General features: G+C 34.5%; 3 protein-coding genes across 17 annotated transcripts in view; 1 reads left to right on the top strand and 2 right to left on the bottom strand.

The window, feature by feature from the left end:
* CUNH12orf50 (chromosome unknown C12orf50 homolog) overlaps nt 1–7,083 on the bottom strand; it is a 36,980-nt gene extending 29,897 nt beyond the window's left edge. For both annotated transcript variants that reach the window (XM_036237430.1, XM_016140644.2), the window contains exons 1-3: nt 7,029–7,083; nt 4,628–4,747; nt 4,161–4,281 (exon numbers count right to left, since the gene is read on the bottom strand). In XM_036237430.1, coding sequence (XP_036093323.1) covers nt 4,161–4,281; nt 4,628–4,639 — 133 coding nt within the window. In that variant the 5' untranslated portion in view covers nt 4,640–4,747; nt 7,029–7,083. The remainder of the gene's footprint in view (nt 1–4,160; nt 4,282–4,627; nt 4,748–7,028) is intronic.
* Nucleotides 7,084–10,412: 3,329 nt separating this feature from the next.
* On the top strand, nt 10,413–23,450 carry CUNH12orf29 (chromosome unknown C12orf29 homolog). Of its 2 annotated transcripts, none has more exons than XM_036237885.1 (7): nt 10,413–10,658; nt 13,399–13,516; nt 15,890–15,985; nt 16,708–16,824; nt 18,533–18,649; nt 19,673–19,842; nt 21,109–23,450. In XM_036237885.1, the coding sequence occupies exons 1-7, from the start codon at nt 10,569–10,571 to the stop codon at nt 21,295–21,297; spliced, it is 897 nt and encodes a 298-aa protein (XP_036093778.1). In that variant the 5' UTR covers nt 10,413–10,568; the 3' UTR covers nt 21,298–23,450. The 2 variants fall into 2 exon arrangements, with proteins under 2 accessions (XP_036093778.1, XP_015996148.1); XM_016140662.2 differs by having other exon boundaries at nt 10,415–10,658; nt 18,452–18,649.
* The window catches only part of CEP290 (centrosomal protein 290), an 87,417-nt gene continuing 85,333 nt past the window's right edge, over nt 21,951–24,034 (bottom strand). For 9 of the 13 annotated variants that reach the window (XM_016140652.2, XM_036237877.1, XM_036237880.1 and 6 more), the window contains 2 exons: nt 23,268–23,347; nt 22,122–22,352 (listed from right to left, as the gene is read on the bottom strand). In XM_016140652.2, the coding sequence (XP_015996138.2) occupies nt 22,122–22,352; nt 23,268–23,347 (311 nt within the window). Of the gene's footprint in view, nt 22,353–23,267; nt 23,348–24,034 lie in introns of all 13 variants that reach the window. The other 4 variants (XM_036237876.1, XM_036237882.1, XM_016140653.2 and 1 more) reach the window with 1 other exon arrangement.

The following is a 24,034-nucleotide window of genomic DNA, read 5'->3' as shown; positions in this document are numbered from 1 at the left end:
AAAAAGCCTGATTTACATGGGATTAAAAGAGAATGAGAGGAGTAGATTTTATAACAGCAGGGATAGATAACGATTTTGAGAACTGCTACAAAGAGAAAGAAAAAAAATGGGGTGGTAGCTTGTGAGAGAATGGATCAGGAGAATTGAATTTTTTTTAATAATTAAAGAAACAAATACATGCTTGTATGCTGATAAGAATGATAATAATGATAATAATTAATAATAATAATAATAATGATTATGCAGAAGAGAGAGGGAAGAATTGTTGAATCAGTGTCCTTGAGTAGACAAGAGGGGGTAAAATTTAGTTAATGAATGAAAAGATAGGCTTTAGGTACGAGTATAAATAACTTATCTTTGGAAAGAGTGGAGGAGAGGCAAGTAGATGTGGTGATGGAAATCAGTGAAGATTCTTATTAAGTTTCTCAGTTTAGTAGGACAAACAGTCATCACCTGGGAGGACAGGTAGGAAGTTTCAAGAAAAGGTAGAGCTCTGAAATAGTCTGGAAGAGTATGAATGAACTGGAGAAATATCATGAAGTATGATTGACAGTCAGTATTAAGGTCGCATTTGAGGTTTGTGGTAATAAAATTAATCCAATAAGAGTGGTTGTATATTTTTCTGCAGCAACATTTATCTGTAATGGATTCTGTCACTGAGTAGATAGAGAGTTGTGTTTAACCAGTATTATGGTTGCCAAACAAGTACAGTGAAGCCCAGAAAGTAGAAAGTGTGTGGAAGGTGTGTGCAAGGGACACATTACCAAACAGAGGTGAGGAAAGATATCCAGGGTGAGGGATTGTGAAAAGATGGTTTAATCAATGAACTGGAGGCCCCAGTAGGTTTGAAGAATTGTATAAGTCAGGATTCTAGGACTGAAATAGAAAATAGGTCATCGGGTGAAAAGAATATAATTGAGATCATGGGTAGGAGAGCAGTAATTAGCAGTTAGAGTGACTAAGAGAGGGTAAGATGGGGGAGGATAAGATCAGTGGAAGAATTGAGTTCAAGGAACTGAGAGCCTAGGGTGATAGATAGGTCATATATTTATATGTTGAAATCACGAAGAATTGTTGCAGGAGTATTATTAGAGTTACAATAAGCCAGGAGTTCATACTTTTGAAAAACAAGGAAGAAGATCCTCGACAGATGTAGACAAAAGCAAAAACAGCAACATTGAGAGGTAATAATAATATGAGCTGCCGATATGAAGTACAAATTTGATAGTTTTAAGGAAAAATGAGAGAACAAACTGAAATTGGCAATGAGGACCAAGGAAAGCTTTTACTTCACCTCCAGGTCAAGTGGTACTTGAGAACTGAGAGAAAAACAGCCACCCCTTGGAGACTATCAGAGGAAAAGCTAGGTTCACAGGGGGAAATTACTCTTAAAGTATAAAGATGAAGGAAAAGGCAAAGGAAAAAGTTGAGAAAGAATTATACTGATAATGGAAGGTTAGAGAAGGGAAGATGAAAAAGACCAGTAAGGATAGGAGTGATGAGATGAGGTTTCTGGTAATGACTGATGTGAAATAACAGAAAATTCATATATTGGTCTCTGTCCACAGTTCCTGGCACAGAGCTCCTAGAATCTTTGACATTCTCTAAGTAACAAGATCATTGGGAGGATTCTTTTGTTCTAATATTTGGTCTTTGACCCTAGTTCCTGACACAGAGCTCCTAAATTCCTTGGAATTTCCTGGGTGATAGGAGTGCTTTTTGTTCTAATGAGGTGACTCTTGGTGGGCTCCTGGATAGCTTAAGGATAGGGACTGGTCACCAGAAAAACAGAACTGTAGTTAGAAGCTTGGAATTTTCAGCCCCGTCCTCCATTCTCTGGGGAAGCGAGAGGGACTGGAAATTTAATTAATAATTAATCGTGCCTATTTGATGAAGCCTTCATAAAAATCCCAAAAGCATGGAATTCAGAGAGCTTCCAGGTTGTTGAACATTTGCACATACCAGGAAGACGGCATACCCGAACTCCACAGGAACAGAAGTTTCTGTGCCCCAGCCCTTCCAGAGCACCTCTTATGTCTCTGTTCATCTACCTATTCATCAGTATCCTTTATGATATTCTTTATTACATAATAGCCTAATAAGCATAAGTTACCTGTTTCTGAGTTTTGTGAACTATTATAGCAAATGGTCAATTCAAGAAGATAGATTATGGGAATCTTCAATTTGTAGCCTAGTTAGTAGTGGGTAATCTAGGGACCTATGACTTCCAATAGATATCTAAAGAGGGGGATGGTCTTTTGAGATGGAGCTTTTAACGTGTAGGGTCTTAGCTAACTCTGGTTAGTGTCAAAATTGTATTGGATTGTAGGACACCTAGCTGGTCTAACAGGGAATCGTTTGGTGTGGGAAAAAAACCCACCAATCTGGGGCTGGAAACATTGTGACTATGGTAGTAGTGTTAGAGTAAAGAAGAAACACAGAAGTGTTTGTCTTTTTCCCCCTAAATTGAAATAGTGGGTAGAATGAAATTAGTTCTGGTAAATTAAAAACAGATAGTGATTAAGCTGTGTTGAAGGATAAAATGGGTGTGTGGGGCTCCCCCTTATCTCCTCTATATAGAGGAAAGGTGGTTTGAGGAAGCAGGGTATTAGCAGCCTATGAAACCAGCTTATTCCCTTTCACAATGAAAGTAGAATGCCTATGGGAAGGGTTTGGTTTCAGTGTATGAATCTAATTTTGACTCTAGTGAGAGGAGAAAACTTACTCTAAGAGACAAGCTAAGCCTTCGCCCCTTATTGATGAAATTGAGACTTCTAGAAAAGCTAGAAATTATCTTCGACCCCCAGATTCTATGTCTAATAGATGTGAATAATAAAATGTATCCCTACAAAACTGTGCCCAGGGCATGTCTTACAGTGGGAAGCCAAATAACTGTCAGTTACACATTCCATCCCTTCTTTGCCTGTACACATAGTCTGTTTCCCTCCAGTCTTGAATGAGTTGGATTGTAAGATAGTAATTTTATCCATCAACCAACCATTAGGGAGCAAACTATTAACTAGATATAAAGAATTTAGTACAACATATCTCATGAAATGAAATCACACTGTAAGTAGACTAATGGGGCCATGTTAATTACTTAATAGGTGCAAAACTTTCATCTCAGTAGGTTATCTTTCAGTAGTCATCTTTGCATCCCCCATTCATCTATCCATATATCCAATTTTGCTGAGCATCTGTGCAAAGCATTGGTAAGAGAACTAGTCATGATCCCCATCCTTGTAATGTCTACAGTGTACTGAGGAAAGGAAACGTTGATCAGGGTACCGCGTGTGTGATGAATATGATGAGGTCAGCGTTTTCCAGATGAACATAACAAAGGGATCAAGTTTTTGGTCAAGAATTATCTGAAGACAAATTTTTAAATCCCAAAAGATTGATATCCTATAGGCTTATTTCTAGAACTATTCCATCAAGAGAAATATGATGGCCATAGCAGGAGAGTGGAGTAGTTACCATATCAGGGAAACCTGATACTACCAATTTCTTAAGCAAAGTTCTTGCCATTTACTGTTTTAGGGCATCGTGTCTTCTGCATCCCCCATCCTCCACCTCCTGTGAACCTAAGGTAAGTTTCACCACACAGCAGAATCTCAGTATCATTTAGTTGGATTGAATTGTGCGATGGTATTTGCAGTAATGGGGTCACATTTTCTTAACCACTAAAGTCTTAAGAAGAACCACCTATATAACTGCTCTTCTAGAAGCAGAAGTGTGCAAACTAGTGCGTGCCTTTGCTCTCCTCACTTTTGAGATAGTTTTTTGCACATTCAAAGGGACAATAGCAAAGCTATAACCTCACTGAGTTTGGCTCCAGTTGCGTCATGCTTTGCAGAGACACAGTTTTCTTATACATAGTAAGGTCAGTAATCATCTCTCTTTTCAGATGAATAAAATCCACTTTAGATACACACGGTCAGAGGAAGTTTAACTTGCTCTTCGTCTACTTTATCTTGTTAGCTATTTGATGGGCCATTCTATACTTCAGCTCATGATTCTTGGTAGAATCCTCCTAAATCATCCATTTACTATTAAACCATATTACTTACATTGCATACTTTACTTAATGTGTCATTCTATGCTACTACTCCAAAACCAGATTATAATATGGTCTATGTTATTAAAAAATATATACTCACTGCTACTTGGTGGCAAAAATAATCCATTGATATTTCGAGGTTTGCTGTGATAAAAGATACAACTGATCTTCACACAACCAAGAGGCTGAGTTTCCCAGAAGCATGAAATACTGCAGTTTTGCTAGACAAAGAGGTGGGGAAATTAAATGATCAGATTCAATAGTCATAATAAATACCACGTGCTACAATGCAACACAATGTGACAAAAACTATTGCAATTACTGATTTAGGATCATGTGTGTTTCCTGCCTTTTGGTGTTTTTAAACTCTGCTATCTAAAAGGTGCAACGACTATTCCTAAAATATACTCCTCCATTTTTTCCAAGATTTTAGGTTGAGTAAAGTACAAAATGCCTAAAATTAAGTAGTGGAAAAAAGAATTATGTTTTCCCTATTACGATAATATCGTTTAATATTAGTGGAAAAAAGAACTTTTTAACAAATATGATGATGTTGAGTAATTCTACCTGCATTTCCATGTGTCTAAATCTGCAAAGTGGATCTAAACATTTTCCTTCTCTCCATAATGAGCACACAGTGTCACTGCCAAGGGCCTCTTCACAGTGTCGGAATCGGCACTGGGAACCCTAAAAGAAAAAAGTAAGCAGTATAGAAAACTCAATATATTAATGTTAGTGTTCTACAAAAGTAGGTTAGTAATTAAAGAAAATATGAGATCAAATTAGAATCACAAAAAAGTACTACGAATATAAGACCATAAATCTAAAATTTTAAATTAGTCTAATTTTAGTGAGAGACTGACAGTATAATCAAATTAAATAGTACACATGCCACAAGTCACTGATAAAATGCTATTTTTTATTATCATTTAATCAATATGGTTCATTCAGCATATACACACACACACACGTGTATGTATATATATACACATACATATATGAGACCAGTGATGCTTTAGAACACAATCCAGTGACAGAACAACTCTTTCTGAAGAAAGCCAGAATTTTTAAAAAAGAATCACCAGCCATTTTCTAACAGTGAGGATCTCTATTGATTTTTTAATTAAATATTTTCTTAGTCTATGGAGATACTGTTAAGTATGCTAATATAAAAAAAAAGGTGAATGGAGCTTAAACTTTAGATTATTGTGGGATTTTATGTAATTATCACATTATGTTACATTATATTAAATATATATGCTTTGTGCACTTGGTCTACAAAGATAAAACAATTGCGCCAGTACAAATACACACCAATATCGTTATACACCAATGAAAGCAAATGTAGTTTATTTTAATGGGCTTCTATTACTTTTTTTATTCTTTGTCTTTTACACATAGATCCACAGTTGGAAAACTATAGGTCATTGTCTTTTGGGAAGAGAGGTAGGTAATGTTTACTAAAATTATTCCATTAAGTTATTCCCTCTTTTGACACATGTTCCATAATTGTTTCTTATTTTTCGTCATCCTCTTACTCTTATCTTTACTCCCTCCTCCTTTTAAAAGTGGATCTGTGGATCTTGCAGTACAGGGTAGTGCATAGAGTTGAGGTAAACCAGTATTTGAACGCCTTGCTCCATTACTTGTCCATAGTCACTAAGTCAATACATTACTCACTTTCTTTGTGCCTCGGTTTCCTCATCTTTAAAAGGGGAATAAAATGCTCTCCTCACAGTTCAGTGCTAAAATTATGTGAGATACAGTATTGTGATTGCTATTATTATTTTTATCTATTCATTGAATTATTTATCGAGAGCTAACTACCCATCGATCACTGTCTTAAGTACTCAGGGACATAGCAGTGAAACAGACAAACTCCCTGACCACAAAGGACATAAATTCTATTATTATTTTTCATACCAAGATTTACTCATAAGGTAACAGGCAATAAAAGTGGATTTAACTCTTACAATCAAAGAGGCTGATTCAAATTTCCTGAAACCAGATTCATCACGTCTTTCACCAATTTCATTCTGCCATGAACATGAAGCCCCAAGTATTGCTTCTACATTTATTTGCTTTCATTGTGACCCATTAATCTTAATCTCTTAGAATGAATATTTTTCCCATTTAACTTTATAAACTTTAATTAATATCTGACTAATTTGTTTAAATTACTTATTTTCCTTTTTCCGTGATATTAAATGTTTGCTGTTACTTAGACTTTTGACGGGAAATTCAGTAATTAGGTTAATGAATTTCAAATAAGGAATCAATTTGATTTATTAAACTAAGTTTGATAGTGACCTGAACTTATTTGAATTTATATAAATGAAATCACATTAACCAAAACAGTGTGATATATCATATTATGTTTCAATATTAGGAATTTGATGTTTCAAAGAGCCATAATACAGGCGAGAATGTCACACGAAGATAAAAACGTCATAGGGATGGAACTGGCATATGCAAGGGTAGTTTCAAACAAGTCATAATTTTAAATTATCCCAGATTTCCTCAGAGATATCAATATGTCAAAAATATATGATAAGCTTTTACTTCAGATTTTAAATACATAAAATAGTTTACGGGAAAATAGTAAATTTTGATTCAGCAATGCAAATTGTTGCCATATCTTCCTCCATTCTACTAAAAAGCTTTAACATGTGAAGTACTGTAAATTGTATAATATTTACCTTTATGCATGTGGAATTAAAAAAGAAATAGCAGTCATTCCCAACTTCTGCCATTTTCAACTCTCTTGCTGCTAATCCAATGTGTGTTTTTTTTTTAAATATAAAAATTGCAGGAATATAAATATAAGAACTATCAGTGTGTAAGGGGGAAAAAGAATTTCTTTTCCGCAGTCTTTCAGGCTATCAGTAGTATTCTTTTAAAACTGACCTCCTGTTGACAGTATATTACACAATAGATAATTCTTAAAGAAATTTAAATTAGAAGATACCTTCTCTAGCTTTGCAGAAATGTTCAAAGTGGTTGCTAGTAAGCACACAAACTCAAACTTCCAGAATTTTCCTCATTGTTACCAAATCCATTGTTTGCTCATCAGAAATGACCTCACATGTAACTGTAGGTTAGTTTACCTTAGTGAATATTGTGTAGTATTCCTCTTCTTCAATTCTAGTATATTAACAAAAAATGGCTAGTAAAAATAAAATAGTACACTTTCTTTCAATGTTCTGATTGATTATGGAACATAAACTAGTTCATAATTTCATAACTTAAAAGTATTAAGTATTTCACAGTTAAATATGGCTATTTTCTAAATCTTATTTCTATATATGGTTTAAAAATAAAACTAAAATTTTAAATAAGTAAATATGTTTCAAAATAAGTTATTTAAATGTGTACTCACAGCTATCCACTGACTTGGAAAAAATATCATTCTGATTGCGATATTTAATTATTATTAAAATATTCAGGTACCTGAAAATAAATTGGACTACTTATTCATCTCGTAGCTCTATTCCATTCATTTTTCATCCATCATGAAAGGAGGAAGCTCTTCTCCTAAAGCAGAAAGATTCCAGAGAACTTGCAAATTCTGAGACTTTCTTGGATGCAAAGTGAAGTACTCTGATTTCCAGAATGGGACATTTCAATCAGCAATTACTGAGGTCTTTCTTCATCTTAGTATTTTTACTAAAAGTACTAGAAATTAATTAAAAAATTAGAAATTAATAAAAATATTCATAGTAGGTAATTTAGAAGATGTCAAAGGGATGACAGATTATACTAAACCAAAATGTATTTTTAACTTGCAATGCACTCTTAATTGGAAATGTAAAAGATCAAGAGATATGGATTCCTATTTTACCTAAGTAAAACAGACTAGCTTGGTATGAACTTTTTGAATATAATGCTTTGGGGTAAAAATCTAGGAAATAAAATAAGAAACTAAAATTTAGAAAAGAGTAAATAAGATAAAATAATAAAAAGAACTGAGCAGTATTAAAAGTGAATGAAGAGATAGGGAATAAAAATTTGGTTAAACCCTTGAAAATATTCGCAAAGATTGATAGAAAAACCTAATATGTTGACTTTTGTTTTACCCTACCTTCTAACTCTACAACAAAGGATCCATCTAAAGCACATAGGTTACTGGGAAAAATACCCCTAAAAATTATCTTTAAGTGGTCTTTGCCACCAGATAAATTCTCTTCCCACCTATCAACTTTTAGCTACATTGGACTATTTCCAAATACTATTACCAACCACTATTATTGCATAATTACATGTAAAGCCATGACTAAAGCCATTGTGAAAATCCATGTTTTACTTTGACAAAAGGCTGAACTAATGTTTTTACCTCTTAAAGTTTGTTGTGAACAACTATATTCCATTAGATACAGCAAAAACAAGTCATACCAAAATGTGGTTTTTGCTTGCTTGTTTCTTTGTTTGTTTGTTTGGCATTGCAAAGAACAGTGAATAGATTTCTACATTTTAGTAGTCTTTAGAATGTCTGGAGCCCTAATCTCTTCTTTTTTACTCTTTTCTTTTTTTTTTTTTTTCTTATTCACTTCTTTCCTGTTGTAAAATTTATTCTTGTCTTCCAGGAAAAACTATACCATACCCATGAGAATTTTTATTCACGAAGTAGTGGGAAATTTGCCTACTCAGCTTGGAGTTCGCTCAAAAATTCTGTAAATGTTTTGTGTTGGCCAAGGTAGACTCGCATTAAGGATCTTTCCATCTTAGGTGCATGCTAGAACACTAACACAACTGTTAGAGAAGAAAGTCTTTCTTCAATTTGTAATCCAATAATATCACTTCAAGAGAAGGGACTGGTAGTTACTCCATGATGACTCTTCAGCCTTATAAGAATCAGGCAGAGCTGCCGGCTGCTACCCATCAAAGTAGGAGTTGATTTATAACTTTAAATTGCTCCTGTGGCTCTCTCCTGACTTGGACTCCTGTTTCTGCCAGAGTCTTTGCTCCGGAAACTGATGAAACCAAAAGCACTGGGAATAAACAATGCTTCCTGGGGAACAGTTTTCCTTGATGCTACTATTCAAAAAGCAAGTGGAATGTTTTAGATGATGCTTTCTCAGAAATGACAGAATGTTGGACCCAGAAGATTCTGTGGCAGTTTGGGAAATGACAGTTGATAGTTACGAGGGTTATTTAATTGTTATCCCCTTGAGATTCATGAAACAAATACTTTTTAGGATTCCTTTGGAGGAACAAAAAAGTCACTGGTTCTTGACTATAAAATGCTAAGAAGGTTCTGGACCTAAGATCTCACAGCCAGCATGAGGTGTGCCCTCCCACCCCCTTAAAAATTTTTTTTTGGGCCATTTTGTAATTTCCTACGATGAAATGATAGGAGAAGAGAAAGCAAATACTTCGAAATGGCAAATCTCTTCTTTCCTCCCTCTCTTTTGAATCCAGCAATCAAAAACTGAAATGCTTTTAGGAATATTTGGGAACTCCCTTATACAGAGATGTTACAAGTGAGGCATAGTTGTTTAATTTCATAAGGGCTAAGTCAGAAAAACGCTGAACAAGTATGATACTTGCAGACAATTATAGAAATGAGACCTGGGCCTTGTCCAAGAACATAAAAAATGGCAATAGTTGAAACTCTCCGACTGAGAATTACTAGCTTCGATGAGACAGAAAGGCTACTGCTACTAAATATTTAATATTTATTTTATTTAGTCATTGTCTTATCACTACCCTCCAATATTCTCTTGAGCAATAGTCAGTTTTTTTGTTTTGTTTTTGTTTTTTAGCATGGCAGTTGGGGCTCATATTTAAGATAAACGAGATGCCTATGAAAAAAATGAGATTTAAATCTGGTCGTTGGTATTTGTGTGCTTTGTATTAGTTTAAAGCTAAACTTTACACTCACTCCGTAAATAACATCAGGTCCAATTTCTACCATATTACACCGCATACTGAGGCGTTATCCAAAGAGTAATTGTTGTTCTTTTGTCCCAGATCTTTAAATGCAGCTTTTTCTAACATTCTTCCTGGGAAATCAATGTTCATTCTGCTTTTGGATGTCTCTGGCTATTTCTAAACTTCTACAGTGCTTTGCCCTGGAACTTATTAAAGAGAATAGCAAACAGGTTTCACCAGAATGATGTAAAATCACCACTGAAATGATGCGTTACTTATAACTTGATATTGTTTAATTTTCGTAAATGTCATCAGTTACTAAGTGTGGTTAAGTACACACACACCAGAAACGGATCTTCGTTTTTTCAAAGTCCTTAGAACCTGGTGGGGACGCTTCCAGCAAGGCCGGTAGGGGTGTTTCGGCTCCAGCACTACAATTCCCAGAAGGCACCGCGGCCAGAAGACCGCTTCCGGGATTACGTCCGCGCCCCACGCTCGGTGTTAGGAGTCGTGGGCAGTGCCGGTGTGCTTGGGCGTGAAGCGTGCGTGGTTTTAGCACAGCGGCTGACTGGTTAGCCTCCCGTGCCCGGCGCTGTTCCAGGCTCGCTTTCCACTTCGCTTGCATATTAGGCCTACCATGAGGCGTCTGGGCTCGGTGCAGCGAAAAATGCCGTGTGTGTTTGTGACGGAAGTGAAAGAGGAGCCCTCCACCAAAAGGGAGCATCAGGTAATAAGGGTTGAGGGTCCGGCCGGGGCAGCGGCGCGTAGGCTTCTCTCCGGGGCGCTGGTTGCGTTTGAACCCGGCGAGCGCGCCTGGTCGTGTAGGAGCCGCCTTATAGGCCGGGAGCTCTTTGCAGGTTTCGTTTGGGGCACGGGTGGGGGAGGCTGGCGGGAGGGGAGGGGAGGAGTCTCGCACACTCTGAGCTCCAGGTTCTTCTCAGTTGCAATGGAGAACATCTTCAAAAGGATTTTTCTGAGCAGGCGATTCAAACTTGCCCTCGCGAGGAAATTGAAAACCCACATCTTAAGTAACATTTCTTTTTTCTTAGGTTACCGTCTTTTGGAAAAAAACCTTTATAAGTAAATAATCACCGCAGTACAAGCTTCTCTCCCCCCCTCGCTGTCCCCGAGATGTGACGACAAAGTGGAGTTTTTAGAAGACTTGCTTTACATGTTTTAAGCTGGAGACTGATATCAGTGTTTACAACTAACCTAATTAGATCACTAAAGATCAGGCCTCTCTTGTTGATACTAGTAATTACTAACTTGATATGTTTCCATCTCAAGGTTTTCTATTCTCTCAGCACCGCTTTTTATACATAGAAGACCCTTAGTAAAGGTGGGTGGTTAGTAACCTATATACAGATAGTTCTTTATAGCAAAATCTTGATAGCAGAATCCCCAGTTCTCAGTTGGGTGCTTCCAACTTCTCATACAAAATCAGCATGTATATTTGACAAAGACCTCCTGACATTACTTGCATTGGCTTTCTCCTTGTCTTCCAGACTGAAAGACCTTTAAGGCTGACACTGCCGCGTCTATAGCCCCAGTTTCTAGGACCTGATACATGGCAGCCACTGCATAAATATTTGTTGAATTAAAGAGTGAACTCTGGAGTCATTTCATTGGCAGTTTTCCATTCACCTTGATGCTTTTCACCTTATTTCTTTCTATCCTCCTTTCTATAGTCATCACTGTTGTAATGGTTCTTAATATGTATTTATGTGCTGCTTATTGCACTACCTAATTGTTCTTTCTTGCCATCAGAATGATCATTATGCGCTTTCCTAGTAAAACTCTCAGTTACTATTACAATAGTTGTCAGGCTTTCATTTTTTAAGCTCTAAAAAACCTAATCCATTTGAAACATTGTCCTGAATGGTGGTTCATTGTTGCTGTGGTTCTCAACTTTGAACATTGGGTGGGGTAGTGTAGTTTGTAAAAGTACCTTCTACTAGGAAAAATTAGCCCCTTGTCCTTCTGCAGTTAATAGCTTATAGTATTGCTTATAGCACAGCATACAAATCCTTAACTATAATTCAAGGCTTCTTGTTTATCAGGCCCAGTCTATTCTCTAACCCAATTTAAAGTGAATTCTCTGTTCAACAAAGTCTATTTTTTCCTCTGAGTGTACCAGGCACAATCCTGTCTCTAAATTTTGCTCAGGCTATGAACTCTGCCTGGAGAACTTCCAGAAGTTTTAATTTTTTGAATTGGATCTTCTGTGTGAAATCTTAGTTATCCCAGTGATTTTCCTTACCCAGAAATTGTAGAGGATCACTCTACTGTCTAGTTTTTACACACACATGCTTTGTTTTCCCAGTCACAAGTTTAAAGTCTTTAATGGCAGGTAGAGAAGGAGAACTTTGTGTACCTGTCTGTATGTGATGTTGTCCTTTGGACATATCCAGAAGCAGAGAATGGCCGATAATTTATTCTTATGGAAGGGATATTTGTACTCATCAAGAGCTCCATGAGCAGGGTGTTCTCTCTGGGATCTTTGATAAATTTACACACACACACTCACACTCTCGGGCCAGACTTTATTGGTTGCACCACCATAGATTAAATTGATAACTTATAATACTGAAGTCATAGTTAGTGGTAAGTCCCTCATTCATTTTACCTTACAGGTAGTCAGTACCCGAATGGGGCTAATTTCCTAAGTTTACTTGATTCTAAAACAGTACTTCCACTTATTAGTCTTAAGCCTATACACAGCAGTATATGTTTTTATTGTGTAGTGTTTTTTTACATTATGTAAGACGAATTGTACATGAAATAATTTATACTATAAAACAGTGGCATGAACCTTTCTCAGAAATGAAAATACAGGTGAAAAGTTGGTAGGAACCATAGAAATGGTCTTTTCCTTCATTCTCGATGCTCTTTTGGCTTTTTTTCCTGTCAGTAAAAAAAAAAAAAAAAACAAAAAAAAAACCATAAATTGAATATACAGTTTACTACTAGTAAAGCTGAAAGGGTCCTCTTTTGTTTTTCCCCTTAGAACTTATCACACCTAAGGTCATATTATGCATTTTGTTACTGTTATCTCTCTTAGGGCAGGTTTGTTCACCTGTGTAATTCCTAGGGCCAACTACAATGCTTAATCCATGGGAGGCATTTAGCAAATAATTGTCAAGTAAATGATTGAATACACTGAACACCTCTGCTAGTAATGCAGTGCTACCTCGGAGATGGTTCCTGGTGTCATGTTCATTATGGTGGATAAAGAAATGTAAATAATTAAAAATCTGTGTGGAAAACAGGTATTGCTGTGATAGAATGAAAAGAAGGGGGCAATTCCTGAAAACTTCATGGACATAATATTTTTAAATTTTCTTGGATAAATAGGAGATCGCCCTTTAGAACAAGTGAAGTTAAGAACATTCCAGGTGAGAGAGTGTGTAAAGGTATAGATGCTGTCTTCATTAAACCAGTTTTTTTTTTTTTTTTTCTCTCTCAAGCCATTTAAAGTTTTGGCTACTGAAACTATAAGCCACAAGGCATTAGATGCAGATATATACAGTGCAATTCCAACAGAAAAAGTGGATGGAACATGTTGTTATGTTACTACCTACAAAGGTAAAATAAAACTACTACAAATATTTATTATTATTAATCACTTTACAAACTATATCTGAAATGGGGCATTTGCTTTCTTAAATCTTTGGAAACCTAAGTATAATAGCAAAATAATAAAATCACAATTGTTATACTTACTATACTATACCTTTTTATTGGGGGAGGAAAGGGAGGTAATTAATATGTACTTAATACCCATTAAGGGCCATACAGTATGATAATTGCTTTACATATGTTACCTCTTTTTTGCATAATAAGCTATGTCACAGAAATGGAAACTGAGGCTCAGAGAACTTACATAATTTTTGTCCAGGACCATATAATTAATGAATGAATGGCTGAACTGGTGACAGAATCTAGGTTTGTCTGATCCTAATGCTGATTCTATTGTTTTTACTACTACTGACAATATCTCTAATTTACTTTATTTTGATGTACTTTAAAAAAGAGAGAAACTCAAGTAGAAATTGTCAACTATGTTAAGGAAGAAAATGCATTGAAAAGAGAGAAATAATCTTTATGATTTCTTTTGGGTGGTGAAATTACCTCTCAATTCCAGCAAGAGAAATAGACTAGTTAAATGCAAATTGGACACATTTCTGGTATCAGGAAATATCTTCTGACATGCATTTTTAAAATTTTTAATTGTGAAAAGACACATAATATAAAATGTATCATCTTAAGCATGTTAAGTATACAGTTTACTTTGTGCTACTGTCACCACCATCCATCACCAGACTCTTTCCATGTTGCAAAACTGAAACACTACCCATTAAACAGCTCACCATTTCCCCTCCCTCTAGGCCTTGTCCGTCACCATTCTACTTTGTCTCTACAATTTTGATTAGATAACTTGTGTAAGTGGAATCATACTGTCTTTGTCTTTTTGTGACTGGCTTATTTCACTTAGCATGATGTCCTCAAAGTTCATCCATGTTGTAGTACATCAGAATTTCCATCCTTTTTAAGGCTGAATAATACTCAATTGTATGTATTTTGTTTATCCATTCATCCATCAGTGTACACTTGGGCTGCTTCCACCTTTTGGCTATTGTAAACAACGGTATGAACATGGTGTAAAAAATCTCTCTCTGAAACCTTATGTCCAGTTCTTTTGGGTACATATCCAGATATGGAATTGTTGGACCATATGGCAATTCTATTTTTAATTTTTTGAGTAACTTCCATATTGTTTTCCATAGAAGTTGCATCATTTACATTCCTATTAACAGTGCACAGGGTTCCGATTTTTCCACATCCTCACCAACACATTTTTTTTTATAGTAGCCATCTTAATCTATATGAAATGAATTTATTTTTTGTTTACTAGAAAAAAATAAGATCCATTCAGCCTAAATGACAATATAATTTTAGTTCAATTCCTCTGTATATTAAGGAACTTCAGTGTGCATCATTGTGTGTGATTTACAATGATGGCAGTTGAATAAGGTTAGATTGCTAAAGAAAATTTAAGAGGACCTAAAATGAAAATTCCTTCAAATCCACAGTTTATTACAGATAAAGGATACATAATTATAGCAACGATATTAAAAGTGAAGATGTACATCATAGCCAAAGACTATTTCACAACAAAGGGTTAAGAGAGGCTGGGTGAAAGCTCCTTTTGTTTCCCCCCTTCCCCCGCCCCAGCCTCTAAGCCCTGGCAGGAGACGCTTTCTCAAATCAGGAAACCCTGGTGTATAGGGAACACCTCAGAACCAGAACACAAAATGGAGTCTCAGCTGGGTAATTTTTTATATTGTTGGTCACAGGGGCATCTTCTTGCTAAGTATGATCAGCCTCAATAGCAGAGCCCTCCAGGAGTCTCAGATCAGGTGCAACTCATTAGTCTCTTTGTCATCAATGATGAATGCTGGCACACTGCCCTGAAATGTCTTGTACCCATGATTACAAATTGTCACTATTAGTCTGTTTCATGCCTTGACCAGGGGTCAGAGCCATGCAAAATAGTTTATCCTAATTCCAGATCTTCGGGAATTAACCGTCATAGTTAAAATGTTTCAGGGAAGGTGTGAATACAGTTATCTGGTTATATTTCCATTTTGTATAGAGATAGCTTCAGTTTCTCACAAATGCTAGTTATAATAAAATACAGCTTGGAATGTCCTTATGAGAGGGTCACATATTTGCTTATCTAGTCCCCGTCATTCTTTACCAAAGACTTAGGTCATCTTACAATATCACGTATTGCTAGGTAGGATATGGTTCTTATACTGCATTTCACTTTGTCTTCTAGGGTTATTTCTCTTGGAGATGACCCTACTGTTTATTGAAAAATTTTATTCTGAAATGTCTTTAAAGGTAAGTTTTACTATTTGCCTCTTAAGACTTTTTCTTTTATTAATTTTTTAGGTCAGCCGTACCTTTGGGCTCGGCTAGATAGAAAACCTAACAAGCTAGCTGAGAAAAGATTTAAAAATTTTCTACATTCAAAACAAAACTCAAAAGGTTAGTGAATCTTTTTCTAAAATTTATTTAAAGCTCTTTATTACTTAAATAGCTGAAATTTGTGACTTATTCCTTGCTGTGGTGTTTCTATACATTATATCCTTTTGTACAATTTAGGACCTTTGGAAAAAGAAGAAAATTAGAATTGAATATTATCGAATATTCTTTTTTAAATGTTTTCCTAACATTTCTGTGACTCTTCATTATAGTATGTCATTAAAACATACACGTGTGTGTGTGTGTGTACAATAATGAACAACACATTTTGATTTTGCCTAAGAGACAAAATGTAATTTATGTAATTTTATAAATCAGGCACAAGTCTCAAAGGATTACTTATATTTTAAATATTACATTAAAATGCTTCTAAATATTGATATATACACTCATCATTGCATATCTACTCATTCATATATATAATCTTTATATGTACATTTGTATTAATAATGCATTAAAAATTCATTATAAATCTATACATATTAGAACACTGGCTACTTTAGTTAGACTGTTACCCTATTTACAAAAGTAGTGTGTCCAAATTTGAAAATTTAAAGTGTTAGTACCCTAATCTTTAGAAGTAGTCATATTGTGATGATAATAGAGAATAATGAGATAGATGATATCTAATATTATGGGGTTTATTAGCTGTCACCAGTTTGTTTTTTCAATATTTTTATATTTATTGAAGTATAGCCACATTTACAATTATCTGACTCTTTTAGAATTTTTTTGGAATGTTGAAGAGGACTTCAAACCTGTTCCAGAGTGCTGGATACCAGCGAAAGATACAGAACAATTAAATGGAAATCCGATGCCTGATGAAAATGGACACATTCCTGGTATCATGAAATCTCTTCTAAAATGCAGTTTTGTGTTTACTAGTATAAAGAACAAAAGATCCATTTGATTAGAAATTATAGAATTTGATTTTAATTTTTTTCATAATATATTTAGTACAAAATTTGAATCTAATTTATGTGAAGTTTAAGAATTTATACCAAAGATGTTTCACACCAAGAATGTCTTGTCAGGTTTAGAATCTTTTCTAAGATGGACAGTTGATTACCTATAGTCTGAAAATTAATAGTGTTGCGTGGCAATAGCTTTTAAATTGTCAGGATAGGCAGTATATTGACTGATGTAGTTTGAAAGGAGATACTGAGAAACCTGTACCTTTTAGATTGGGGAATAAATATATGTGCATATGTTTTGCAAAGATCCTAGAAGACTATTTCAGCTAAGTAATGTGAAAATAGGTGTCTCACAAGTAGTTTTACTGGGGATGAGAACATTTTTGCAAAAGTGTGCCGAGTAAAAAGATACCTTAGATTAAAGTTCAGTTTAATAGGCATGTCTTGAGTACCTATAATTTGCAAAGTATTCTTAGGTTCCGGTAATATAAAAATGAAGATCAGGAACCTTACCCTCAACGATCTTGTAGGCATTAGGGGAAATCCACCAGTAAAAGTATGGTTTAAGAATGAAAAAGAAATACATGAGGTAGTCAGAAAAAAGGAATAATTCCTAGTTCAATCTGTGGTGGTTAGAGGTGGCTTCTGAGGAGGAGACATCTGTACTGAAGCTTAAGAACCAGGAAGTTCACTGGCAAGGAAGACGGGAGGTCAGCTTAGGCAGACGCAGGAAGAGATGGAGTCTTGGAAATTTTACTTAACATTTCATTCTGGCTGAAATGTTTAGAGTATATGACATTTGAGGAGATTATAAAAATGGAGGCTGAAGATGTAGAATGGGCTCAGATATGTATCCTGTTTAAAGAAATGTGAAGTTTACGCAGAAGATGGTTAGTAAGTAAGGGTACAGCAGAATTAAATTTCTTAAATAGAACTATGATAAAATTATATGAGTTTCATTGGAGATGAGATCAACAGAGGTTATTACAGAAATCTAGATAATTTGAGGCCAGAAATATGATGGTCACAGTGGCAATATATGCCAGTTTCTTTCTTCTTGTAAGGAATTCTCCATAATGAGGACATCTGTCCTGGCAATAGAAGTTAGGAGGGGAATAGCAGTAGCATTCAATAAATGTGGAATCAATAAATCTTTCAGTAAATATTGAAACAATAAATTGTGGAACAGTTACTGCATATGTCTTGTCCCTGAAACTAGAGAAGGTAGAAAGAAAACTTAAAAAAAAAAAAAAAAAGTTTTAATGCTGGTTTAGAATGGTGCTCAATTATTATTGAAAAGGTGAATTTGCTAGTAAAAGAACGCTGGGTGCTCTATAGTAAATAAACAAATTAATTCCTCAACAGAATCTAAAATGAAATAATTAAAAACATCATTATGATTTTAAAAAGTATTAAAACTTGTTTTCACTGATTTTAAAAGTGTTACCTGTGATAGAACATCCAGAAAATATGGAAAATTTACAACAAAAATAAAAAGTCTCAAGTCTCAGTGCAGAGAAAAACAATGTAATAAACTTTTTTCTTTAAATGATAGGTTGGGTACCTGTGGAGAAAAACAACAAACAGTATTGCTGGCATTCCTCTGTAGTTAATTATGAATTTGAAATTGCCCTAGTACTGAAGCATCATCCTGATGATCCTGGTCTTTTGGAAATTAGTGCAGTGCCACTATCAGACCTCTTAGAACAGACACTGGAGCTTATAGGAACAAATATTAATGGAAACCCATATGGTGAGTAAAGCCTGTTTTCTGTTCATTTCCAGTAACTGTCATTTATAAAGAGAACTTCCTAGGTTCAACTTAAAAAACACATATACACTACAGAAATAACTAATTTGAGCTATGTAGCCTAGGATTATAGCCATTTCTACTTTATGTCTGGTGAAATTTATCTAAACCATTTTATTAATCCAAAAGGTTGATTTTAGCTTCTCCTTCTTCCCTATAACATTATAAACCTATATGTGAAAGGTAACGACTCAAGTGTAACTTTGCATTGGTTTTTAAAATTTAGGTGAACTGAGCTGAATAAAAATCATGATGTGCTTTTCAGTGGCTGAATAGTTTAGCATTAATAGCTAAGTGTAAATTATGTAAAGAATTGGCAGTGAATAGCATATCAAGCTCTGGTGAAGTGAGTACCAGTCCTGAGGGCACCTAGGAGTACATTGTTGATGGTGATGGATGAAGACAGACCCAGGAACATTAATACTAGAGTGGCAAAATCCTGTATAGCAATCAGGAGCAGACTGGCTAGTGAAAAGAAGCTAAGATAGTAATCGTATAAGTTATCAGAGTTATGGCGTGGATGTTTGGCAAACACTGAATAATAATTGAATGTGACTAATGGTGTATAAAAGGGGTTGGTGGAGTTTTTCTGTAAGAGGCTAGATAGGAAATATTTAGTTTTTTTTGGGCCATACCTCTGAAATAGGCCATAGATAGTACATAAATAAAAGGATGTGGCTGTGTTCCATTGAAACTGTACAACAGGCATCTGGCTGGATTTCACCCACAGGTCATGTAGCTTTTGGTCCCCTCGTATAGAGTACATGAAGTTAAAATTTAGATTTAATGGAGTAAGGTGCCACTTTTGAGTGAGAGTATTTGTAGTATAGCTCTCTTCAAGGAAACCAACTAACCTTTTTGGTAAGTTTATTCTTAAATATTTTAAAAGGCCTTTTTATTTAGAGGTAAATGTTCTCATTCTTTTTGAAACCTTTCTGTGGCTAATGGCAGGATTCTACCATTTAGGGTTAGGAAGTAAGAAGCATCCATTACATCTTCTTATACCGCATGGAGCATTTCAAATAAGAAATCTACCTACCTTGAAGCATAATGACCTGTTGTCTTGGTTTGAAGGATGCAAAGAGGGTAAAATTGAAGGAATAGTATGGCATTGCAATGATGGCTGTTTAATCAAGGTAATGGCAGAAAATATCTTATGGGTTTATGTCATCTTATATTCCTAAAAGTAGAAGTGGCATTCATTATTTTCTGCAAATTGCAGAAATTCTGATGGTGCAGTAACGAAATTTTAATTTCCACATCTCATGTGCTATCATTCTTTTATATGAAAGTGTTTCCTGGTGTGTATTCTGTGGGGCAGTGGTTCTTCTAGATGTGCTTCAGAATTAAAGTGATAAAATGCTGGAAAACCTTGCATACCACATAGTTCCTTCTTTGAAATTTATGTTGCACATTAGTGCTTTCTGAGACATCCTATACTTAGTTTAATTCTGCATTTTCCAAACTTACTTCATTATAGAATTCGTTGAGTTAAAAGAATATCAAGGGTCATTTAATATGTAAAGAATGAATTATTTTGCACTTGTGCTCTGTCTCCTGGATTTATTTGATTTCCCACAGGTTCCTAAGATTCTTCATGTTCAAAACTGGACCTAGTCATATTAACCTGCTGATTTCAACAGTTCACTGAAGCCAAAAACTTAGAAATCATTTTTAACCCCACTCTCCATTACTTCCTACGTCTAGTTATCAGTTCTTAGAGATTTTAGTGACTCTATATTTCTCTCCAACCAATTAGCTGGTTAATTTTAAGCCAAGATTCATGCTTGAATTATTATAATATCCCCTTAAATGTTAACTTTCACTCTTATCCCTGTCCTGTTCATTCTTCATAAATGAATGAGAATGTTACGTCTCTGCATAAAACTGTTTAATGACACTAAGATTTTTCATGGCCTGGCCCCTGTTTAACTTTCTGGAAGTGCCTCCATTCCCATCTCCTAAACACACCCACACTGTATATGTTCTAACTGTACTTAACTAATTGCAGAGAAAAAACACCATGTTTCACGTGATATTCCCTTTGGTTAGAATGCCTCCCCGCTGACATCTTTCAATTGGCTAGCTTCTGTACTCAGCAACAGACTCTATTATTCATTAAGTTTTTATGGAGCCCCTGATTATGTTCCTGGCATGTTTCCAAGTGTTGGAAATAGTCAACAAAACAGCGCCTTTGCTTTCACGAAGCTCACATTCTAATGAGGAAGATGGACAATAAACAAGTAAATATATAATGTCAGGAGGAGAACAGGTATTAAAAAAAAAATAGGTAATAAGATAGAGCCTTAAATAGTGCCTGGTAGATGGTAGGCACTCTAAATATTTGTAAGTGAATGGAGAAAATACAGGTTAAAGCTGACACCCTTTTTTTCTCTTTTCAGGTCCATCGCCATCATCTTGGTTTATGCTGGCCAATTCCAGATACTTACATGAACTCAAAACCAGTTATTATCAACATGAACCTGAACAGATATGACTGGGCTTTTGATAGTAAATGTTTATTTAATCATTTTTCAAAAATAGATAATCAGAAATTTGATAGGCTCAAAGATGTAATACTTGATATATAAACTGATAATACAATTAAAAACTAGCTTTATTGTTGTTATATTTGAATCTTGAATATTCTGCCATATTTAAAACATTCCTATTTATTGTACAATGTCTATATATAGCAATATGTCTTCTAGAATTTCTCAGTTGTTAATACCTATTCAAAATTGTATTTAGAACCAGCAAATGCATTTTAACCAGTGGATATAAAAAATGTAAGTAATGGTAAGCTTGTCAGCTTGTACATAGGTTGGATTCTGTCTGTTGTAACTGGGTACTAATTTAAAGATAACAAAACAAACAGTTTTGGAATGTTTACTTTCAAAATTATTTTAAGCTGAATTGAATCTTGCCAGACCTTTAACAACACATGGCTTAACCGCATTATGTATATATATAAATACACATATATATATGTGTGTGTGTATATATGTGTGTGTATATATATATATACATAAAATTACAGATATACCTAAAATTTGAAAACTTAAACACATAAATAGGTAACTATATATAATCCCCAATTTTAAATGTTAAAATTGTAAAGTTTACCCTCATGCTGTTTAAAACTTAATCAAAACATTATGAATGTACAGAAAATCACTGTAGCTCATTGCCTATTTGACAGTCATAACTTATTCTAAAACTCTTCAAAAATATACTTTAATATGTTAAAATTTTCATATAATTTTATTTACTAAAATTTCTCATTTAGGTAAAGGCACAAGATGCTGGAAAGGGAATCATGTAGGTCAGAGACTTGCTTGATTTCCAGATGGAATTTTAACTTACAAAGTTAATAAATAGTTGAATAATTTAAAACTACACTTACAGCTGGCCCTTAATAAATAGGGAAGTTATCAGGATTTCCCTCTTCATCTTCAAAATGTTCAGAAGCAGCAACAGGACTAGTCAGTTCAACTCCAAATTGTTCAGAAAGTTTTTTTAACTTCTCTTCTAAAAGAATATTTTTTTTTACTTCTTCTTTATAATTATACTTCAGATCTTCAATTTCTTCAAAAAATGAAGGATCAAAATTTTCTAGCTCTTTCTTCAGCTTTTTTCTTTCCTCCTAATAGAAACATATGGTATTTAAAATGTATATATAGCTATAAAAACACTCTAGTTTGAACTAAAGAAATTTAATTGCAAACATGAAAGTCAAAGTAACCTGAATAGTTGAAAATAAAGATAGAAGTATTTTCTTAGGATTCTGTTAATAAGGTTTCATTGTACAGTATAAGTAACTAATTGTCAAATCAAAAATTGTTATCTATAAGTTATATCCTAGTGTTTGACTAAAATTTATTAGCTCTAAATTAGTGGGAATTTAATCTTTCTTCAAAAGCATAGGTATTCTCAATGAGGCAACCAAAAAGACTTGGCTATTCACAACATTGAAATTGCTTTCGTTAAGATTCTTTGGCTTAAGCTTCATTTATATTGTCTTTACAAATACCTAACTTTTAATGAATAATGGTCAACTTCTTATATGCTTATGGTACAGGATAATATAGGGCTTCAGCTACGAGTTATACATCTGGTGAAGAGACAATTTGAGTTTTAAACACCATTCAGAATAGCCAGTGATCGATCACTAACTGTCATATCATGCTCTTTTGATCTATTTACAGATTCTTAATAGATGAAGGAAGCATAGCAAGTATCTTTCTTTAACGGAAGGGAACTATTCCTGAAAAGAATTTCAAAGGGAAATAAAAAGACACTGTTCAGTTCCCAATGTGATCCAAAACTTAAAATACTAAAATAATGAGCTATATTTGTGACAATTAAAGTAAATTTACTTTTTGATACTATTTATGTCTCAGTTTTTCTGATAGTTCTTAATATTTTTGAGATGAATATAATGAACTCTAATATCAACATCAAATATAAGTCTAAAAACTCAAATACAATGATCATAAAAAGCTTTCAATAGCTGTTTTCACAAAACAACACTAATTAGATATTTTAAATATTTAATTACCTCCATATGCTGCTTTTCTAGATCTGAGGTTTTGAGCTGTGTCTCTAGATCTTTTACCTTTCCCTTTAGTTGATCAGGATCTGCCGAAAAAATTATAAAAATCAGGCTTAGCTTTTTCTCATTCTGAATAAGTTCAAGATACATGATTTGTTTTAGCGAATAAAGAGAAAACTTATGAAACTAGAGCCTGGAAAATATGGCTTTTTATGGGCAAAACACTTAAGGCTATGAATACTATATGCTGCCTCTATTAGGTATTGTAATTCCATAGCAAAGAGAAAATGTATTATCTGCTAGGTATTAGAAGTGTAAGGTTAATTTATTACATGGAAGAAATTATTTCCCAGAGAAAAATTCTAGCGCCTAGAAAATTTAAATACTAAAAGTACGACAAAAATAAGTAAACTGTTAGGTAAGAGACCATAACCATAAGCTGGCCAAATGTTCCTGTTCCCCAACAGCACTGGCTATTCCGTGTAGGTCAATATGCATTTATTGTTTAATTACCATGTGAAAAACGTGCTCAGCAGGATGGGTAACATGAATGAGTCCTGATACTTTTGTAGAAAATGTTAAGAACACAAACAGCACAAGGGCGTTGGTGTAATTTATGGACCAACCCCTCCCCCGGACTCCAAGTTAACACAGCCATAAGTTTATGAGAATCAATGGGCAAATAGTATTTTTGCTTTAATTGCTAGTCTTCTATTTTCTTTAAACATTACATATAATGTGTCATGTCAAATTTTTGAAGCCACTGAAGTATA

This window comes from Rousettus aegyptiacus, unplaced genomic scaffold, assembly GCF_014176215.1.
Source record: "Rousettus aegyptiacus isolate mRouAeg1 unplaced genomic scaffold, mRouAeg1.p scaffold_m13_p_2, whole genome shotgun sequence".
NCBI classification, from domain to species: Eukaryota; Metazoa; Chordata; class Mammalia; order Chiroptera; family Pteropodidae; genus Rousettus; species Rousettus aegyptiacus.
Note: the sequence above shows the minus strand (reverse complement) of the source record. Positions and strands in the feature narration are given on the sequence as shown.

Bases quoted from the DNA above. Each gene is read 5' to 3' on its own strand.
- CUNH12orf29 (XM_016140662.2), top strand. From the start codon at position 10,569: ATGAGGCGTCTGGGCTCGGTGCAGCGAAAAATGCCGTGTGTGTTTGTG. The intron at 15,986-16,707 runs GTTAGTGAATCT...TGACTCTTTTAG, and splicing joins TTCAAAACAAAACTCAAAAG to AATTTTTTTGGAATGTTGAA. The intron at 19,843-21,108 runs GTAATGGCAGAA...TTCTCTTTTCAG, and splicing joins ATGATGGCTGTTTAATCAAG to GTCCATCGCCATCATCTTGG.